This window comes from Alosa alosa, chromosome 21 (assembly GCF_017589495.1).
Source record: "Alosa alosa isolate M-15738 ecotype Scorff River chromosome 21, AALO_Geno_1.1, whole genome shotgun sequence".
Lineage (NCBI taxonomy): Eukaryota > Metazoa > Chordata > Actinopteri > Clupeiformes > Clupeidae > Alosa > Alosa alosa.
The window spans coordinates 13,092,294-13,107,383 of NC_063209.1; the positions used below are offsets into that span (position 1 = coordinate 13,092,294).

Here is a 15,090-nt window from a genome sequence, read left to right on the forward strand (position 1 = left end):
GCTAGCAAACATTAGAGCCATTCCAAGTGTCAGTTATCGTCAACTATCTACCTACATAATTTAACCATTTAAACTATCCACTTATTTAACTGTTCAGTCATTCCAACTATATTAAACCTCATCTACCTAGCAACCAATATAGTTTGTTTTTACTCTGTATGATATTTTACATCATATTTTTGCATTTTCATGCACCGTATTTCCTTCAGGAAATGCTTTTCTAGTTTTAATTGTTATTTTTAAACGTAAGTGTCAAATCAGCTCAAATGGTCAATACTACTCTACATATATGTCATTTAATGAAGTAGAGATTCACCTTTCTCACAGAGACCATTTGTGTTAATATATAACCTAACACAGGTCCAGCTCCCAGGAGCAAACTTAATTCTTGTTGCACAATGCCATTTTGAAATGACTCCCTTCACAGAATCACACTAGTACTAACACCCTCACTGCCTGCAGAGCTATAGTATTCCTGGCTCTTCCTTTAACTCAGGTCTGCTGCATGCTGATGGCAAAGGAGGGCACAGATAGGCTATAAATTTTGCAGCAGCCATTGTGAAGCTCTTTAAAGCCTGTGGCCCAAACCATGGTAGGGTATGACGAGCAGAGCAGGAGCCATTACAAGTGTGCTCCATTCTACAGGGTCAACATTTTAGTCTATATGCTCCCTTCAGTGGACAACAGTGGACATAACTGAAGAAGAGCATCTGATAATTTGTCCATGGTTTTCTAAGAGTTGTTGACATGAGTTTGTTGATATGAGTGGATGAATATTAGAGAACTACAATAATAAAGGTTCAATGGGTCAATATAGGCTATTGAACCTGCATAGCCTAACAGCTTGATCTAGGCACACAATGCCCCAAAGCCAAAATGTAGTTCATTTGTTTGTAGGCCTAGTTTCTATTTTATGCATGTTAATCATTAAATTAGCCCAATAGAGTTAATCTTAGCACCCTTTGACAATTAAGGCAACAAAATGAAGCTGGCTCAATAGTCCTTGACCCAGAGGTTGGTCACCATGAGGGGAATAAGGTAGGCCTAGAGGCTAGTTAGAAAATAAGTGATAACCGATTTATTTATTTATCCTTGTATATGATGTCTATGTCTATGCATGATATAATACAGTGACTATGGTAAAATCAGGCATAGATATCCCCTCAAAACTTTCCCAGCTGATTAGAACATCAAGTAAAAAATATATATATTGCAACATTATATGGATATGTAAATGATCCATTACCTTTTGAAATGTGCCATAATTTGTATACATTTCAAGTAGGCTACAGCAACCTCAACCTCAGGCAAGTTTTTTTTTTTTTTTTTCAAAGATCTCAGATGTGTATCTAGTCGTTTGCGCACGTGCAGTTCTGCGCATTTACACTGGGACTTACGGTACAAAAAGTTCAAATTCTATAACGTGCCAGCAAATCCGCACCGACAACACAATGCTCATAACACTCATGGACGGCTCCTGAATTTTAGGCTTTCATACCAGCATACTTTGCTCAACTAATGAGGCAGCAATAACACAGGTTTCTCGGGGCGCATCTTCACAGTTTGACAAAGTTGTGCGCAAGGGGTTTCATGTTGCCTTAATTTAATTCGAGGCGGCTGAGAGGAATCAAACTGGCTCGTGGGGAGGGTAGTAGTGGTACATATAGCGGGACTCTGTGACTGGTCCAAACGCAGGAGCTGAAGATACTGCTGGCTTAACCTTTCGGGTAGAGGCAAGAAGGTCGGGCGCTCAGCAATGGGTTGTGCCCAGAGCAAGGTGTGTAACATTATTCAATTTGGAAAATATAAAAGGTGGAAGACCCCTCTTTTGAGTCGGAGACCTCAACTCTTGTCAGTTCAACTTACACTCTAACGTTAACTTTCCTTTCTTACGTTTGTTTCCTTTGTAACGTTTGACAGCAAACTTTAGTGTTGAAACATTGTAACCTGACCCAGAATATTAGTGATACTGCTCAGTCTTTTCACATTTATAATTTAGTGTGAATTATTGCTGTTGGTTAACTAGCGCTGGCTAGCAAGACTTTGTATGCACACAATTGCCCTTACACTTGAAGTTACCACGTTAAAAAAAATAGTGTAGCCTAACGTTAAATGTGAGTTCATTAGGCACACATGGGCTCTTAAAATCTCACAACTTAACTATCAATGCAAATTTAATTAAATAACAAATGTTTCAAATGTCAGCTATTCGTTAACTTGACACTGCCAGATGATTGCTAAATCAGTGGTGCATTCATTTCCGTGTAAGTTAGGTTTCTAACATTCATGATGTTTTGTTCCTCTGATCAAAGTGCTGTCAAGAGCTTTCGCCTACCTGCACGCCCACACTTGATGCAGCATACACAAACTAATTTGTCCGTGGCGTCTGGTAAGGTTTCTGTAAATTATGGATTAATACCTTTGTAGTGCCACATAAGGCCACAGCTCCATGTGTTGCAAGAAATCTATATTTAAATGAACTTTAATTACCCTACCCAATACCCATACCCTTTTTATATATACTACCGTTTACCGTTTACAGCCCTATTACACCTGCGCAGAGACCACACGGTCCTAAATCTCTCGTCAGTGGAAAGCTTTGATTAGCCCAGATTGTTTGTGGATTTAGAAACTGTTGGACTTAATGTCACAGCCAGTGTTGTGCTCTTCACAAGCTGTGCACTGTATTCTGTTAAGAGTGCTGCCCCCTCCCACACGCACACAATAAACATCGGTCGGGTATAGTGGCAGCTAAGGCACAGCAGTATGTTCCCAAAGTAGACAAGACCAACTGGAGATGTAGACTGTGTGGTATAGTAAGACCTCTGCGAGGAATAGAGGGTCACAAACTCACGTCGGCCATGTCCATGGCAGCTCTGTTTCCCCCCCTCCAGCCAGCCTCACTCCGGCACCGGTCTGGGAAACGTGTGAGCTTGCCAGTTGTTCATTAGGCGACAAGGGCATTTGTTGTGCCCGTGCTTCTGAGTGCCAAGAGAAATAGGCCAGCTCTGTGGTGGCAAAGCCACATTTTATGTAACAAACACAGCATCAATCAAAGGTGGCGTGACCTGGACTGACGCCACTTATGTGTCAATACTGTTGGTCTGTTTGGGTGTTTGTTGTGTGCAGTGCAGTACTAGTGTCATGACTCTGTATTGTGTTTTGATATGGCTGGGAGACATACAATGAGCTGCTGCTTCACAGGGGTTAGCCTAGCATGTGATAGTTTGTTCCTCTTTGGCATTCTCAGTATTTCGAACTGTATCCACAGAGCTTCCTACTGGCAACACCCCAGAGGAAGTTTAAAAGGAGATCAAGTACACTTGATGAGGGGACAGCTCAGCCTGGCTCACATGTGGCCTGTGAAACATAGCTGTCCCACCAGGGTAGCCTACAACACAGTGGAACATTATTGTGAAAAATACAGTTATGAAAAGGAGCGAAAACATTAAAATCACAGCAAGCCGTCTCATGTGATGGTGTTTTGTGCTCTGTGTTCTGCACACTGCCCTAGGATTGTCTCATGAGCACTTTGTGATCTCAGAGGTGAAATGCCACTGGGTGAAATCCAGAGGCCTCATTCTATACATTGACAGTCTTGATGAATTGAGGCACTCTTTAAAATAACTGATGCTTTGAAGCAACTTTTATCAGGCAGATGACATGCCTGGTAAAAAATGTTCAGAGCTGAAAGCAGACGAGTCTTGTGGTTTTTGCCACCTGGCCCAGCTTACGTTCCTGTCATGTCTCCAGTCTGTTTTATGCCTCCCAAACTAGTATGTGTGATCTCTTGCAGGGGATGTGGCTCAGCTCTTGTGTGTGACCCCGATAGGCCTACATCTCACCATTTTAACACAGGAGTTTTAAAAGTCTAAATGACTGCACTGGCGTTGCCAGGGCTGCCCTGACCGAGGAAGCCTTAAGCTTTGCTGTAGAACGGCACATTCTCTCAGGTGGCTGGCAAATATATCCCTACAGGACTATAAACACTGGCTGGGTCCAGGAGTCTCGTGCTTGTTAAAAACGTGTGGAAAGGCATGGCAGTATGAATGATGTCCCAGTCAAATACTCTAGGAAGGAGAGAGGGAGTTTTTTTTTTTTTTTTTTTTTTTTTTAACCACGTCTCGTTAATGTGAATCTGAGAACAATTAGGAAATGTACTGAGATGGGCATCCAGTCTGTCTGCTAGTTATTATGTACACATTCATTCACTCATTAAAAGGGGGGGGGGGATTATTTTGGTTAAGTCTGTAAGAGGAAATAAATGCTTTCATCACCTAGGTTTGGTGTCTTGCAGACATTTTGAAAATATTTAGCCTATAGTCAATTTTTATTATGTTTTTCAATGCAATTATTTAAAAGGCAAAGTGCACCAGGTCTCTTTTAGGAGGGTTAGTTCAGATAAAGAGCTGAACAATTTCTGTAGATTGTCTTTAGACTGTATGTTACAGGGAGTAGGCTAGACTTTGCACATACTCTAGGGAGAACTGTACAAGTTGCCATAGAAACCATACAAACTTCACCCCCCACCCTCCTCTCCCTGTTCTCCTCAAACAAACATGGTGGCTACCATGGCAAGCACCCAGCTGTGTGTGTGTTAATCTGTGTCCTGCATGTCCATCTGAGTCTAATATCTGTGCTGTGTTTATACATGTTTATGTAATGACCACCGGATGGAAGGCCTCTGTTTATACCTGAGAGGGAGTTCACTGTCTCCTGCACTTAAAGAGCAGCTCAGAGTGTAACATAAGCTGCAAACTTTCCCATGGAGACAGAATAACTTGGGGTATAGATTGACACACATTGTTACTTAAAGGTGCAGTCCACCACGATTCTGGTGAAGGGTTATTTATATTTAAACTCAACAGCCAATCTAATGAAACCCCCTCCCCTCCGTGCTCGAACAACGCGTTGATTGGTTGAAACGGTTTATGGTTTAATCTGAGACACTATGTTTCACATTTTCAGAGTGCAAGGACCAGGGACACTGGTGTGTTTGTTTGTTTGTTTGTTTGTTTTTTTAGTGCTCAAACTTAACAGATGGCTAGAGAACCATGAAAATTAAAAAAATCACAGAATTCCATACTACTTGTAAACCTCATCATGTCTGTTGCCCAAGTGTTGTTTTTCCTCTCCGAGAGACATCGATGAAGAAAGCTGTGATAAGACCTAGGTTCTGTGGAGTGCTCAGGCTTACATCATTGTTTTGCACCGGCTCAGAGGAAATGAGTTACATCTGTTTTGTCACTGTGAGTGATGAGGTGGCGTATCACAGTTAAGGACACGACTATAGGGAGGGAGGGGCTTTGCATGATGGTTTGATGAGCTCAGTGCTTTGAGTCAGAAATTTCAAAAGTGCTTTCCTGTAAGCAAGTGTCATAAGGTGGAAGGGAGCTGCACTTTTCAAATTTTAGGCTTGATGAGTATCAAGACACACACACACACACACTTTTATTGATCAGCTACACTAAAAGTTTAGAGTTGTCATACTTTGTTTGTGTTATCAGAGTATGTGTTATATGTCACTGTTCAGGTAATAGCCTACACTTGTTGTAGTTTCCTCACTGTTCCTCTTGCTGCCAGTCCAACATAAAATCTTAAGTGCCTTCAGCTGTTGAAACGCTGTTAAACTAAATTCTGAGGTAGCCTACAAGTTATTGAGTGATGCTGTTTTGGCAATGGACAAAATCCATTGTATTGCCTGGAGGAGTCTGGTTTGATGAGTATGTGGCCAGTGACCAAAGCATCTTGTTTTAAGACCCATAAACAGATATCCCCTCCAGGATTATAGGCTAGTTGCTATTGTTTGGCAATTGGAACCAGAATAAACAGCATGTTTGTTGTCCAAGCTTGTTTACATAAGGCAGTTTTTTTGTTTGTTTGTTTCTTTGCTTTGTTTTGACATTTGACACAAGTCTGAACAACACTATTAAAAATGGGAAAGGGGTAAAGGTCCTGTGGAAAAAATCATGACCCAAGCAGCTGGAGACGTTGAGGTGTGGTCCATGTTCTCCGTTTTTAATGACAAACATCTGAATCGGCCATGATGAGCTAGGATGACTGTGGTTTATGTAACTTCTCATGACTCTATTTTGCAATAGCGTGTGACCTGTTCTGTTGTGTACATTTGTATTGCTTATGAAGCAGAGAGACTTTTTGACCAGGAGGTGGATTACATTTTGTAATGCCCACAAGACGGTGACCTAACTAGCAGGGGATAAATGAAATAAAAGGTGTTGACAGCCCAACCTTATTGACTAGCTCCCAAACAAACAGTGGAGTTTGATCTATGGCCTGATGCAATTCATTGACATCTTAAAGTCTTCCTGTGCCTGGCTTATCCTGCTATTGAGCTGTGTACGGCATATTTCCATTGAAACAAGGCCCAAGCCCTGCCTCTGTGTGTCTCCGCAGAAGAAGAGCAAGTCGAAGGTGGGGGAGAAGAAGCAGAGAGCGGTGAACAACAGCACTCAGGATGGAAGTGGTGAGCAATGGTTTCCTCCGGCAGATCTACACTCATAAGCTAACTCTTCTTAGATGGCCTCTGTTAACTTGCATTTACATTGCATCGCATTGCATTGTCATTTAGCTGACTCTTTTATCCAGAGCAACTTACACGTGATGAGGACTGCCGTTTAAGCTATAGTACAAAATGAGACCTTAAGAGAAAATGCCACCTTTTACGTAAAATACAAGCTACCTTTAACCTACCGGTAACTAATGTTAACCTAATGCACTCTTCATTATTTTAAATCCGCCATTTTGGTCCACTGAACATATTCTGTGTTTTGTAGTGTTTTTACACCACTTTGACACGTCTGCGTATGAATTGCGCTACATAAATAAACTTCCCTTGGGCCTCTTCACTCACCACAAGAACAGCCGGAGGTACCTGAAACGCACTAAGCAACAGACAGGAAGTGATGTCGTACCTAAACACCCCTAATTTTTCCTGATTGCATGATCGAAAATGAATTACGTAATTGTGTGTGTGATAAGGCGCTCAGGTATTTGGTAATTGTAATTGCTAGGTAGTCGGGTGAGCTGGGAGCCCATTTAACAATGACTGAGTGAGCACATTCCACATCTCGGTGAGAAAATGGATGGTCTTGTCACGGTTGTGATTTACAAGCTCCATCCTGTCTGACTAACGCTATTCTGGCACCCTTAGTGTATAATTTCATGTCCTTGGCCAAAGGTATGTCTTGTAAAAAAGAGAGAGAGAAAGGAAATGAACAAAGCAAATCTACTTCCTCCAATGGTGTTTTGACACCTAGACTAAATAGATAGTTTGGAATTCTTTACGCCTTCCATGGTCATTTGTTAACCTTTCGGGAGTGCTGAAGCGAGATAAGGCCGCTTGTCCTATTTAACATGTCTGGCTGGTCACTGTTTATGTCCACATTGCATTTGAGTGAGGTCATATTACATGGCTTTGACCATGGTTTAGGCCAGGTTGGTGAAGGATTGTCAAAAAAAGGTCCACTGGTTGGAGAGATTTAGATTTTAGCATTTGAACCTTTGCCTCACAATTCACATTTTTTTGTAAAGAATCTACATCATGTTTACATCTAAATTCATACATGTTCCTTATTCTTATTTTAATTTGTCTTGTTTGTCAATGTCCTATGTTGCTCACAGTTTCAATTAATCCAGGCCTTCTTGGTCAATTGGTGAGTTATAGTTAAAGGTTGGGTACGGTCATCAGCATTCTAACATCCCTGATTGGTTCTCCATGTGTTCCGTCTAGCCAAGGTCTCATTGGCTGAGGTGGGTGGAGGGGTGGAGCAGTATGAGAAGCAGCTGAAGGTCCTCCATGCTCTCCTGGCTGCCTCTGGGGGTCTTGAGAGAGATGCACTCTTCAAAGCCCACCACAACGACCAGCTCTGCAAGGTCGTCTGCAGCATCGCTGAGAAGGTACAGATGATCATATGGATATGGAGTTAATCTTAATTTATCTCCAGATTTGAGTGTTAGTTGAATTCTGCAAACAGTTGTTTTATTGTTTGTAGAAATTGTTTTATTAAGTCTACCTCATTTTATTCATTTTGTTTTCATTTTTTCCTGTTTCACTCTTCATGTTTTGTGATTACTTGTAATGCAATTGAATTGGATAATTGTGTGGGGAAAAAGTTGCCATTGATTTAATGTATAGCTTTTCAGTTTGTTTTGTTTGTTTGCTTTGTATCAAGCCACAAACATTGAGGAATAACAGAGCCCTTAAGAATGCTCTCAAGGGCTAAAGATGCTGCCGTTACATCTGTGTTGCATGGTTAAAGAAAGGAGGATGTTCCATAGGCCTTCTGATGGTCCATAGGCCACAGGCCATTAGGTCAAAAAGGCATGAGACAGAGACTGTCACCAGTCCCCAGAGTAGTGAGATGCCAATAGCATGGAGAAATCTCAGAACATAAACTGCACTCCAAGGGTGATTGTACATGGGATACCTTTTGCAAACAATGTCACTGGACCATCACATGTCCTGTTCCTAGTGTTCTGATGGGATGATTGCAACAAGTTACCCATGGATGACAACTGGTTTCGTAACACAAATGGGAAAGTGGCCGACCAACATCACTCAGTATCACTGCCTGTCAATGTTAAAAGTTGCCCTGTATTGTACCTTTAAAGCAGAACCTTACTGAGACTTTTTTTTTTTTTTTTTTTTTTTTTTTTAATTTCATAGAAGTAACACCATTGAAGGTTCATTTGGGAAAATAATTAAGGAACTTTCAGTTTTTTTGAAGACCCATTCTTCAATCTCTGGTCTGAGACCTGGCCTGTGCGTGGAATCACCTGCTTAGGTTTTTGGACTCCCAAAGACATGCAGCTTCAAGCGCCCCGTCTGCTCAAACGAATAACACAACGGCAGCGATGACGTCAGGGAATGCGTTGTGCAGCTGGCGGCGCCCATAAACACGCTGTGCCTTTTCCATTACCCAATAATTGGCAGCGTTCAATGCCCATTCTGATTCCACGTGTTCCACAATGCCCACTCTTGCCTCCTCTATTCTCTGTGTGTGCAAGTTTACGCTGCTAAAGCGTTGACATGCCGGGCCTGCGTTGAAAGTGTCCCCCACCACCCCGACCTGACAAAGCCAGACCTGTTTTCTTGGAAGGTGCGTGCGTCCGTCCACCCTGGTCTTTAGAAAGGAGACAGACCTGATCTGTGTAAATATATAGTCAAACAAGTCCTCAGTTACGCACCGAGACGAACAAAAGAGACCGTGTTGACCTGCAGTACCCCTCTCAGCAGGTGTTTGCCCATGAATAAAGGATGTCTTATGTAAGGCATAGTGGCAAGGTTAAAACTCTTGCTTTAGTGTCAATCACAGAGACAGGACTCGATCAGTCACTGTCTCTCATACACCTGCGTTGCCCATTTTAAACATGCAGGCCTTCCTTAGTGTGGGAACTTTTTTTAAGTGCATCTTTATAATATGTGATAATGACGTGTGTATTTCTCTCTACTCGTAGAAGAGTTTCTACACAATAATTGATGTTGCATGTAATAGATTTCTTGGTGTCTGTCTTCAGTTAGGGTGAACTGAATAGTGTGTGTGTGTGTGTGTGTGTGTGTGTGTGTGTGTGTTTCCCTCCCTCCCTCCCTCAGGTCAAGAGTGAGACGGCAGCCAAGCTTAATGCAGCCCACCAGGAGGAGATGAGAAAGACGACAGAAGAGTATCAAAGCGCGACTGAAGGTCAGTGGGACCATCTCCTCTTCTCTTCCTACCCCTCTTTTTCTTCCTGCCTGCATTACCACCTGGTTGGCTCTAGCTACCTGTCTATTTAATCAGTATCCAAGTCTTGTTCTGTGTTAGACAGTAAAGGGGCATTCACACCAAGAACGATAAAAAATATTGTTCTCTTTAATATGAATGACTATATTCACACACAAACTATAACGATAACGACATGAAGAACGATATTGTTGATCACTTTCAGACTGATTTTGATAACGATAAAAAGCTAACAGCCAATCAGAACCCATTACATTTTAGCCATCACATTCATTAACACGAGAAAATACTTTTCTTATCGTTGGTCAGTGTAGACACTTTTATCCTTATGGTTATAGTTATAGTTATTGTTCTTGGTGTGAATGCCCCTTAAGACTAAGAGCCATCAATAATGCACACACCTGTGGTATTTTTAACATGAATGCACCAAGTATGCTGCTGTATGCACCATCCCTGTATGAGACAATGTGTTAGAATCTACAAATTAAATAACAATAGAATACGCCACCCAGAGACCAAGTAGCTTTCTTTTTTTTCAAAATGCATCTGTGTAATCTGTAATGTATCTGAGCTAGTTTAATTGTACAATACAACACTGCATTCAGTCACATTATGGCAATGAATGTGTTGTTTCAGTTGTTTGGTGATGTTATTGTACCCTTTTACAAACTCCAATATTATTCTCTAATGAGTAAGATACCTTCTTTTAAGTGATTCTGTGTCTGCGTTACAAAATATTGCGAGGTGCAATAAGAAACTGCCATTTGTTTTGTTCTTGGGGAGTTATGAGTCCACTGGACTATTTGATAGTTCTCCCAGAGTTGATCTGAAAAATTATGGGTTCAATTCCCGGCTTCAACCGTTGTGCCCTTAAGCAATACAAGACACTTAACCCAGAATTGTTCTAGGGACAATGGCCCTTGTAATAGAATTGACATGTGTAAGTTGCATTGGATAAAAATGTTTGCTAAATGAATACATTTAAATAAAAAAAATCTCTGACATGGGGTCTTAGTTGTATTGCTAATGGACTAGCAATGGGAGACTGACGCCCATTATTTTGAGTTTCTTTTAGTCAGAATATACTCTCTGAATGTGGCCCTTGTTCAGTGCTTACCTTGAGCATTGTTATGAACTCTGGGCCATTTTAGTCTCAAGTTATTTTGTGTTCACACCTGCAGACTGCACAATGCTGGTGTTTGTCCCAGTCAAACCAGGTCTGATCTTTACTACAGTGCTGATGGGGCCGTCTCCACCCCAAACAGGGACATAACAGGTGCATCACTTCAATATCTGACAAAAGGATTTTAGAAAACAAACTGATCAACATCTTGGACAATGAATGTCATCCGCTTTATAGCACTATCAAAAACCAAAAGAGCTTGATCAGCTGGAGACTTCGCTCACTGCCATGCACAACTGAAAGGCTGAGGAAGTCATTTGTTCCTAGGGCCACTGTTCAATGCCTCACTAAAGGGAAGAGTAGAGATAGACTTCTCTGCTTAGTCTGTCTGCCTCTCCACCCTCTCCATGTCCATGTTTGAGTACTGACTGCCCACTACTGCTTACTACTGTTTTACTACTGTTTTACTAATGTACACAGCCTAATGTTTTCACTACTGTTTTACTGCTACACTGTTTTTCATGTTATATTAGCACACATGATCAATGGCTGCGGTCAGACTTCTGCTACAGTACTGAATGAATGACTGGCTATAACCCTATTACCTCAACCTGTTCTTGCACTGAAATAGTTTTTTTATTTTACCTTGTCTACATTATACTTTACTCTCCTATTTGTCCATATTATTTATGCTGGTCTCTAGACCTTACTCTTGCACTGTTGGACTAATGTTGGACTACTTTTTGCACCTTCACCATGACACACTCTCTTGAGCACCTTGCCATGCACACATAACTAAGGACTATGGTTGGACTACTGTTTGCACCTTCACCATGACACTCATTCCCTTTAGCACCTTACCAGTCCCGGCCCTGTCACTACAAGCGTCTTATGCTTGATCACCCTCAAGTACATTGGACTTCCTTAATTTAATTTATATAGTGTATTTAGTATGTTAGATTTCTTATCTTTCTTATCTTCCACTGTCTTTATTGTACAGTGGAGTTTAGTTATATGTTTATACTTATACTTATGTTTACCATTTCTGCTGTAAGTGCATGTTGTGTGTGATGTCTGTATGCTACTGAGACCCTTGAATTTCCCCTTGGGGATCAATAAAGTATCTATCTATCTATCTATCTATCTATCTATCTATCTACCTAACCAGAGATTGTGGGCTCCCTCAAACATCTCAACTACAGTACTCCCACACCAATGACCCCAAGATCTCCACAGCTCCATGTTTGTGGATGGGCACAAGGCAGCTGTGGACGCCATAGACAAGTGCACACTGGCCTTAGAGGCTTTCTTCCACTGAAAGGGAAGCCCATAGGCTTTATCTGGTCAAAACGCTCCTGTTTATTCCCACCAGATGAAGGTCATGATTTGGGAGAGCGGACATCCCTAAATCAAGTGTTTTTAGTACCAGGGTGTAGGAATGTGTTTTTAATACAAACCAGTTGGTTGGTCTTTGCTGGAGGCTTAGAGGATCTCCTATAATAAAAATTAACTGTAAATCACACATTTCTTTCATGGTATAGAGCTGAAGCGCCTCCACAAAGAAGAGAAAGTTGCCTTAAATGCTGCACATGAAGCCACAGAGAACATGCTGAAGGTGAGGCAGTTATCCACCATCTAGGACGTTCATTTATCATGTGTTTTAAATGAACAGGCGTCCTCATTGTGTGTGTCTGTGTGTCTGTGTCTGTCATGTTGCAGGAGAGGATAGAAGAGCTGCTGGTAGATCTGAAGGTGTTCCATGAGGTGAAACGGAGAGTAGAGGAGTCTATGCTGAAGAGAGACCTACAGCGGAACATTGAGGTGAGTGGAGGATGGGCCCTTATAACTAACCCATACAGAGTCATCAGGTTGCCACCTCTATTTTTATCCTCTTTCATCAATGACGTATCTAATGGCCAGAGAACATTGACATGAGTGTCCTGATTTATATCAACTGTGTTAATATTGTGATTATGTGATGGATTGTGCATGTTTTGTATAGAGTTAAATACCGCCTAAGAATACTTACACTGGGTGCTTCTCTCTCAGCCTCTGTATTAGATCTTGACTTGATTCTTTCCTCTCACTTTTTTCTATCTTCATACATTTCTTCCTTGTAGTCTTGCACTCCTCTGATAAATGCACTTACAGTACTCTCATTCTTTAATTCACTTGAATCTTGAATTTCCCCTGGGGATCAATAAAGTATCTATCTATCTAAGAGGAAGAGGGACCTCTCAGTCTCTTAATTGTTCTCAAGTGTAAATCACTTTGAATAAATCATTGTGTATGAATTGTGTACTGTATGAGTTAACTTAACTTGCCTTGCCCTCTCCTCCTCTTTGTCGGATCCTTCCCCTCAGACTCACGGCAGCCCTGGGGAATTCTGGGAGCGGGAGCAGGAGAGTCTGCTGATTGTCATCGAGATGAAGACTGAGCGTGTGCAGGAGCTGGGCAGCAAGCTTCTGCAGATGAACACACTGGTATGTGCTGCTGGCCTTTTTTGGGAAGCCAGGAGAGGGGTGTGTGTGTGTGTGTGTGTGTGTCTGTGTCTCTCCGTGTGCGTCTCTCTCTGTGTGTCTCTCTCTCTCTGTGTGTGTGTGTGTGTGTGTGTGTGTGTGTAAAAGGGTCAGAATTAAGATGTGCATGCTCAACCCATGTATTTATGCATTTGTCAGGAAAGAATGTCCAGGGTTCTTTGCACTTACTGTAGTGTAGCAAAACTGCTGTACATGTTCAGCAGGGTCATGATGGTGGGCTTAAAAATCCAATGTGTGTTTGCATTTCAGACTTCTCACCAAATATAATGTGTATACGTACACAGGATTGGATTGGATTGGATATGTTTAACACTGGATTTTTTTCATGACACATCCATAAATTATCTCAAGGGCTCTGAACTTAAACAGTTTATTCCAATCATGATGCAGGAATAACCACGGTCATGGTCTGTTTAAAGGTCCAGACAGTCTGTGTTTTTTTGCATTTACAATCAAAAGGTATCTTGCTTGATTTTGTGAGCATGGATCTGTGGCACTATGTAACCTCCTGTTCTGAACCGTGACTGTTTAAGGGATTACATCTGCCTGTGCAGGCCACTCGTAGCCTAATGATAATCTTATTACTGGACTGCCACAGTGAAGGTCTTCATTGAGATACTGCACTGGATAGGTAAACAAATTGGAACCTGACACAGATGTCCAGTGACTCATTAATTGTACTTATTTCCATACAGTAAAAGTGTGCTGTGTGGTCAGTGTTTGGGCATGTGTAATGTAGACCGTCGGAATAAATCCATTGTGTTAAACTAGGCCATTTATTTGCCTTTAAAGGTTGAAAAGAATCTGTCACTGGAGGACCAGGTGATTCACATCCTACAACAGAATGAAGACCTCAGAGTTCGGATAGAGAACTACCAGTCCCTCATCCAGTACGTGGCATTATAATGTTCAATATTCACTAGTTTTGCTAGGATTTTAGTTTCTTTAGTACAGTCGTCAAATACTGTAGTGGATGGATAGTAATTATCAGAAATGTAAAATTCTGCATCTTACATTTAAATGCTAACAATGGAAAAGGAATAAGAATAGGCATGTTTTATTTACTGTTTTATACAGATATGTGGTGCTGTGCATATTGTAATTTATTGTGATTGATTATAATGGTCCTAATGATCGGTAATGAATCGTGTGTGCAGGGAGCTGTCTAAAGACCAGCTGAGCCTGCAGGAGGCTCTGGAAAAGCAGTCGTTGGAGACGCAGAAACTGCGCCAGGAGAAGGAGGAGCTGCTCTTCAAACTGCTGCACCACGACTCCTGCTCCTCCTCCAACCCCGCTTTCCATCGGCCTCCCACCCTCTCCGAGGTGTCCCCCAGCTGACTTCGATAACCCCCCCACCCCCCTGGGCTTAACTGCCCCTGCCTCAAACTGCCCCACTGCAGTGTGTTGGGGGTAGGAGCACTTTACTGAATGCTCCCTGGATCACAGCGCTCCACTCCATTCCTCAACCCTCAACCAAAGTGTTCACACTGACCTCTAGTGGTCTACTGATGCACATACAAGAGTGAGGTGCCTCATGCTGTGGTGATTTCGGTCTGGATTGATTTATTTTTTTTGGGGGTTGATTCAAAAGCCATGTCTGGTGTGATGAGTGTGGAGCCATTAACATGGATGAGCCTTTAAAACTGACTGACTGTCCGTCTGGATTGTGCCTTTAGAAGCTGGCGGT

At 41.9% G+C, this 15,090-nt stretch overlaps 1 protein-coding gene across 2 annotated transcripts; it reads left to right on the plus strand.

Moving 5' to 3' along the window:
• The first annotated feature begins 1,434 nt into the window (after nucleotides 1-1,434).
• On the plus strand, nucleotides 1,435-14,808 carry ccdc69 (coiled-coil domain containing 69). 2 transcript variants are annotated; one of them, XM_048230628.1, is made up of 9 exons: nucleotides 1,435-1,777; nucleotides 6,415-6,484; nucleotides 7,751-7,917; nucleotides 9,614-9,701; nucleotides 12,405-12,478; nucleotides 12,583-12,684; nucleotides 13,227-13,346; nucleotides 14,196-14,293; nucleotides 14,561-14,808. In XM_048230628.1, the coding sequence occupies exons 1-9, from the start codon at nucleotides 1,757-1,759 to the stop codon at nucleotides 14,739-14,741; spliced, it is 921 nt and encodes a 306-aa protein (XP_048086585.1). In that variant the 5' UTR covers nucleotides 1,435-1,756; the 3' UTR covers nucleotides 14,742-14,808. The 2 variants fall into 2 exon arrangements, with proteins under 2 accessions (XP_048086585.1, XP_048086586.1); XM_048230629.1 differs by having other exon boundaries at nucleotides 6,418-6,484.
• Nucleotides 14,809-15,090: the final 282 nt, after the last annotated feature.

Excerpts from the sequence above, each read along its gene's own strand:
- ccdc69 (XM_048230628.1), top strand. The coding sequence starts at position 1,757 with ATGGGTTGTGCCCAGAGCAAG. Across the intron at positions 7,918-9,613 it reads TCTGCAGCATCGCTGAGAAG|GTCAAGAGTGAGACGGCAGC; the intron begins GTACAGATGATC and ends TCCCTCCCTCAG. Across the intron at positions 12,685-13,226 it reads ACCTACAGCGGAACATTGAG|ACTCACGGCAGCCCTGGGGA; the intron begins GTGAGTGGAGGA and ends CCTTCCCCTCAG.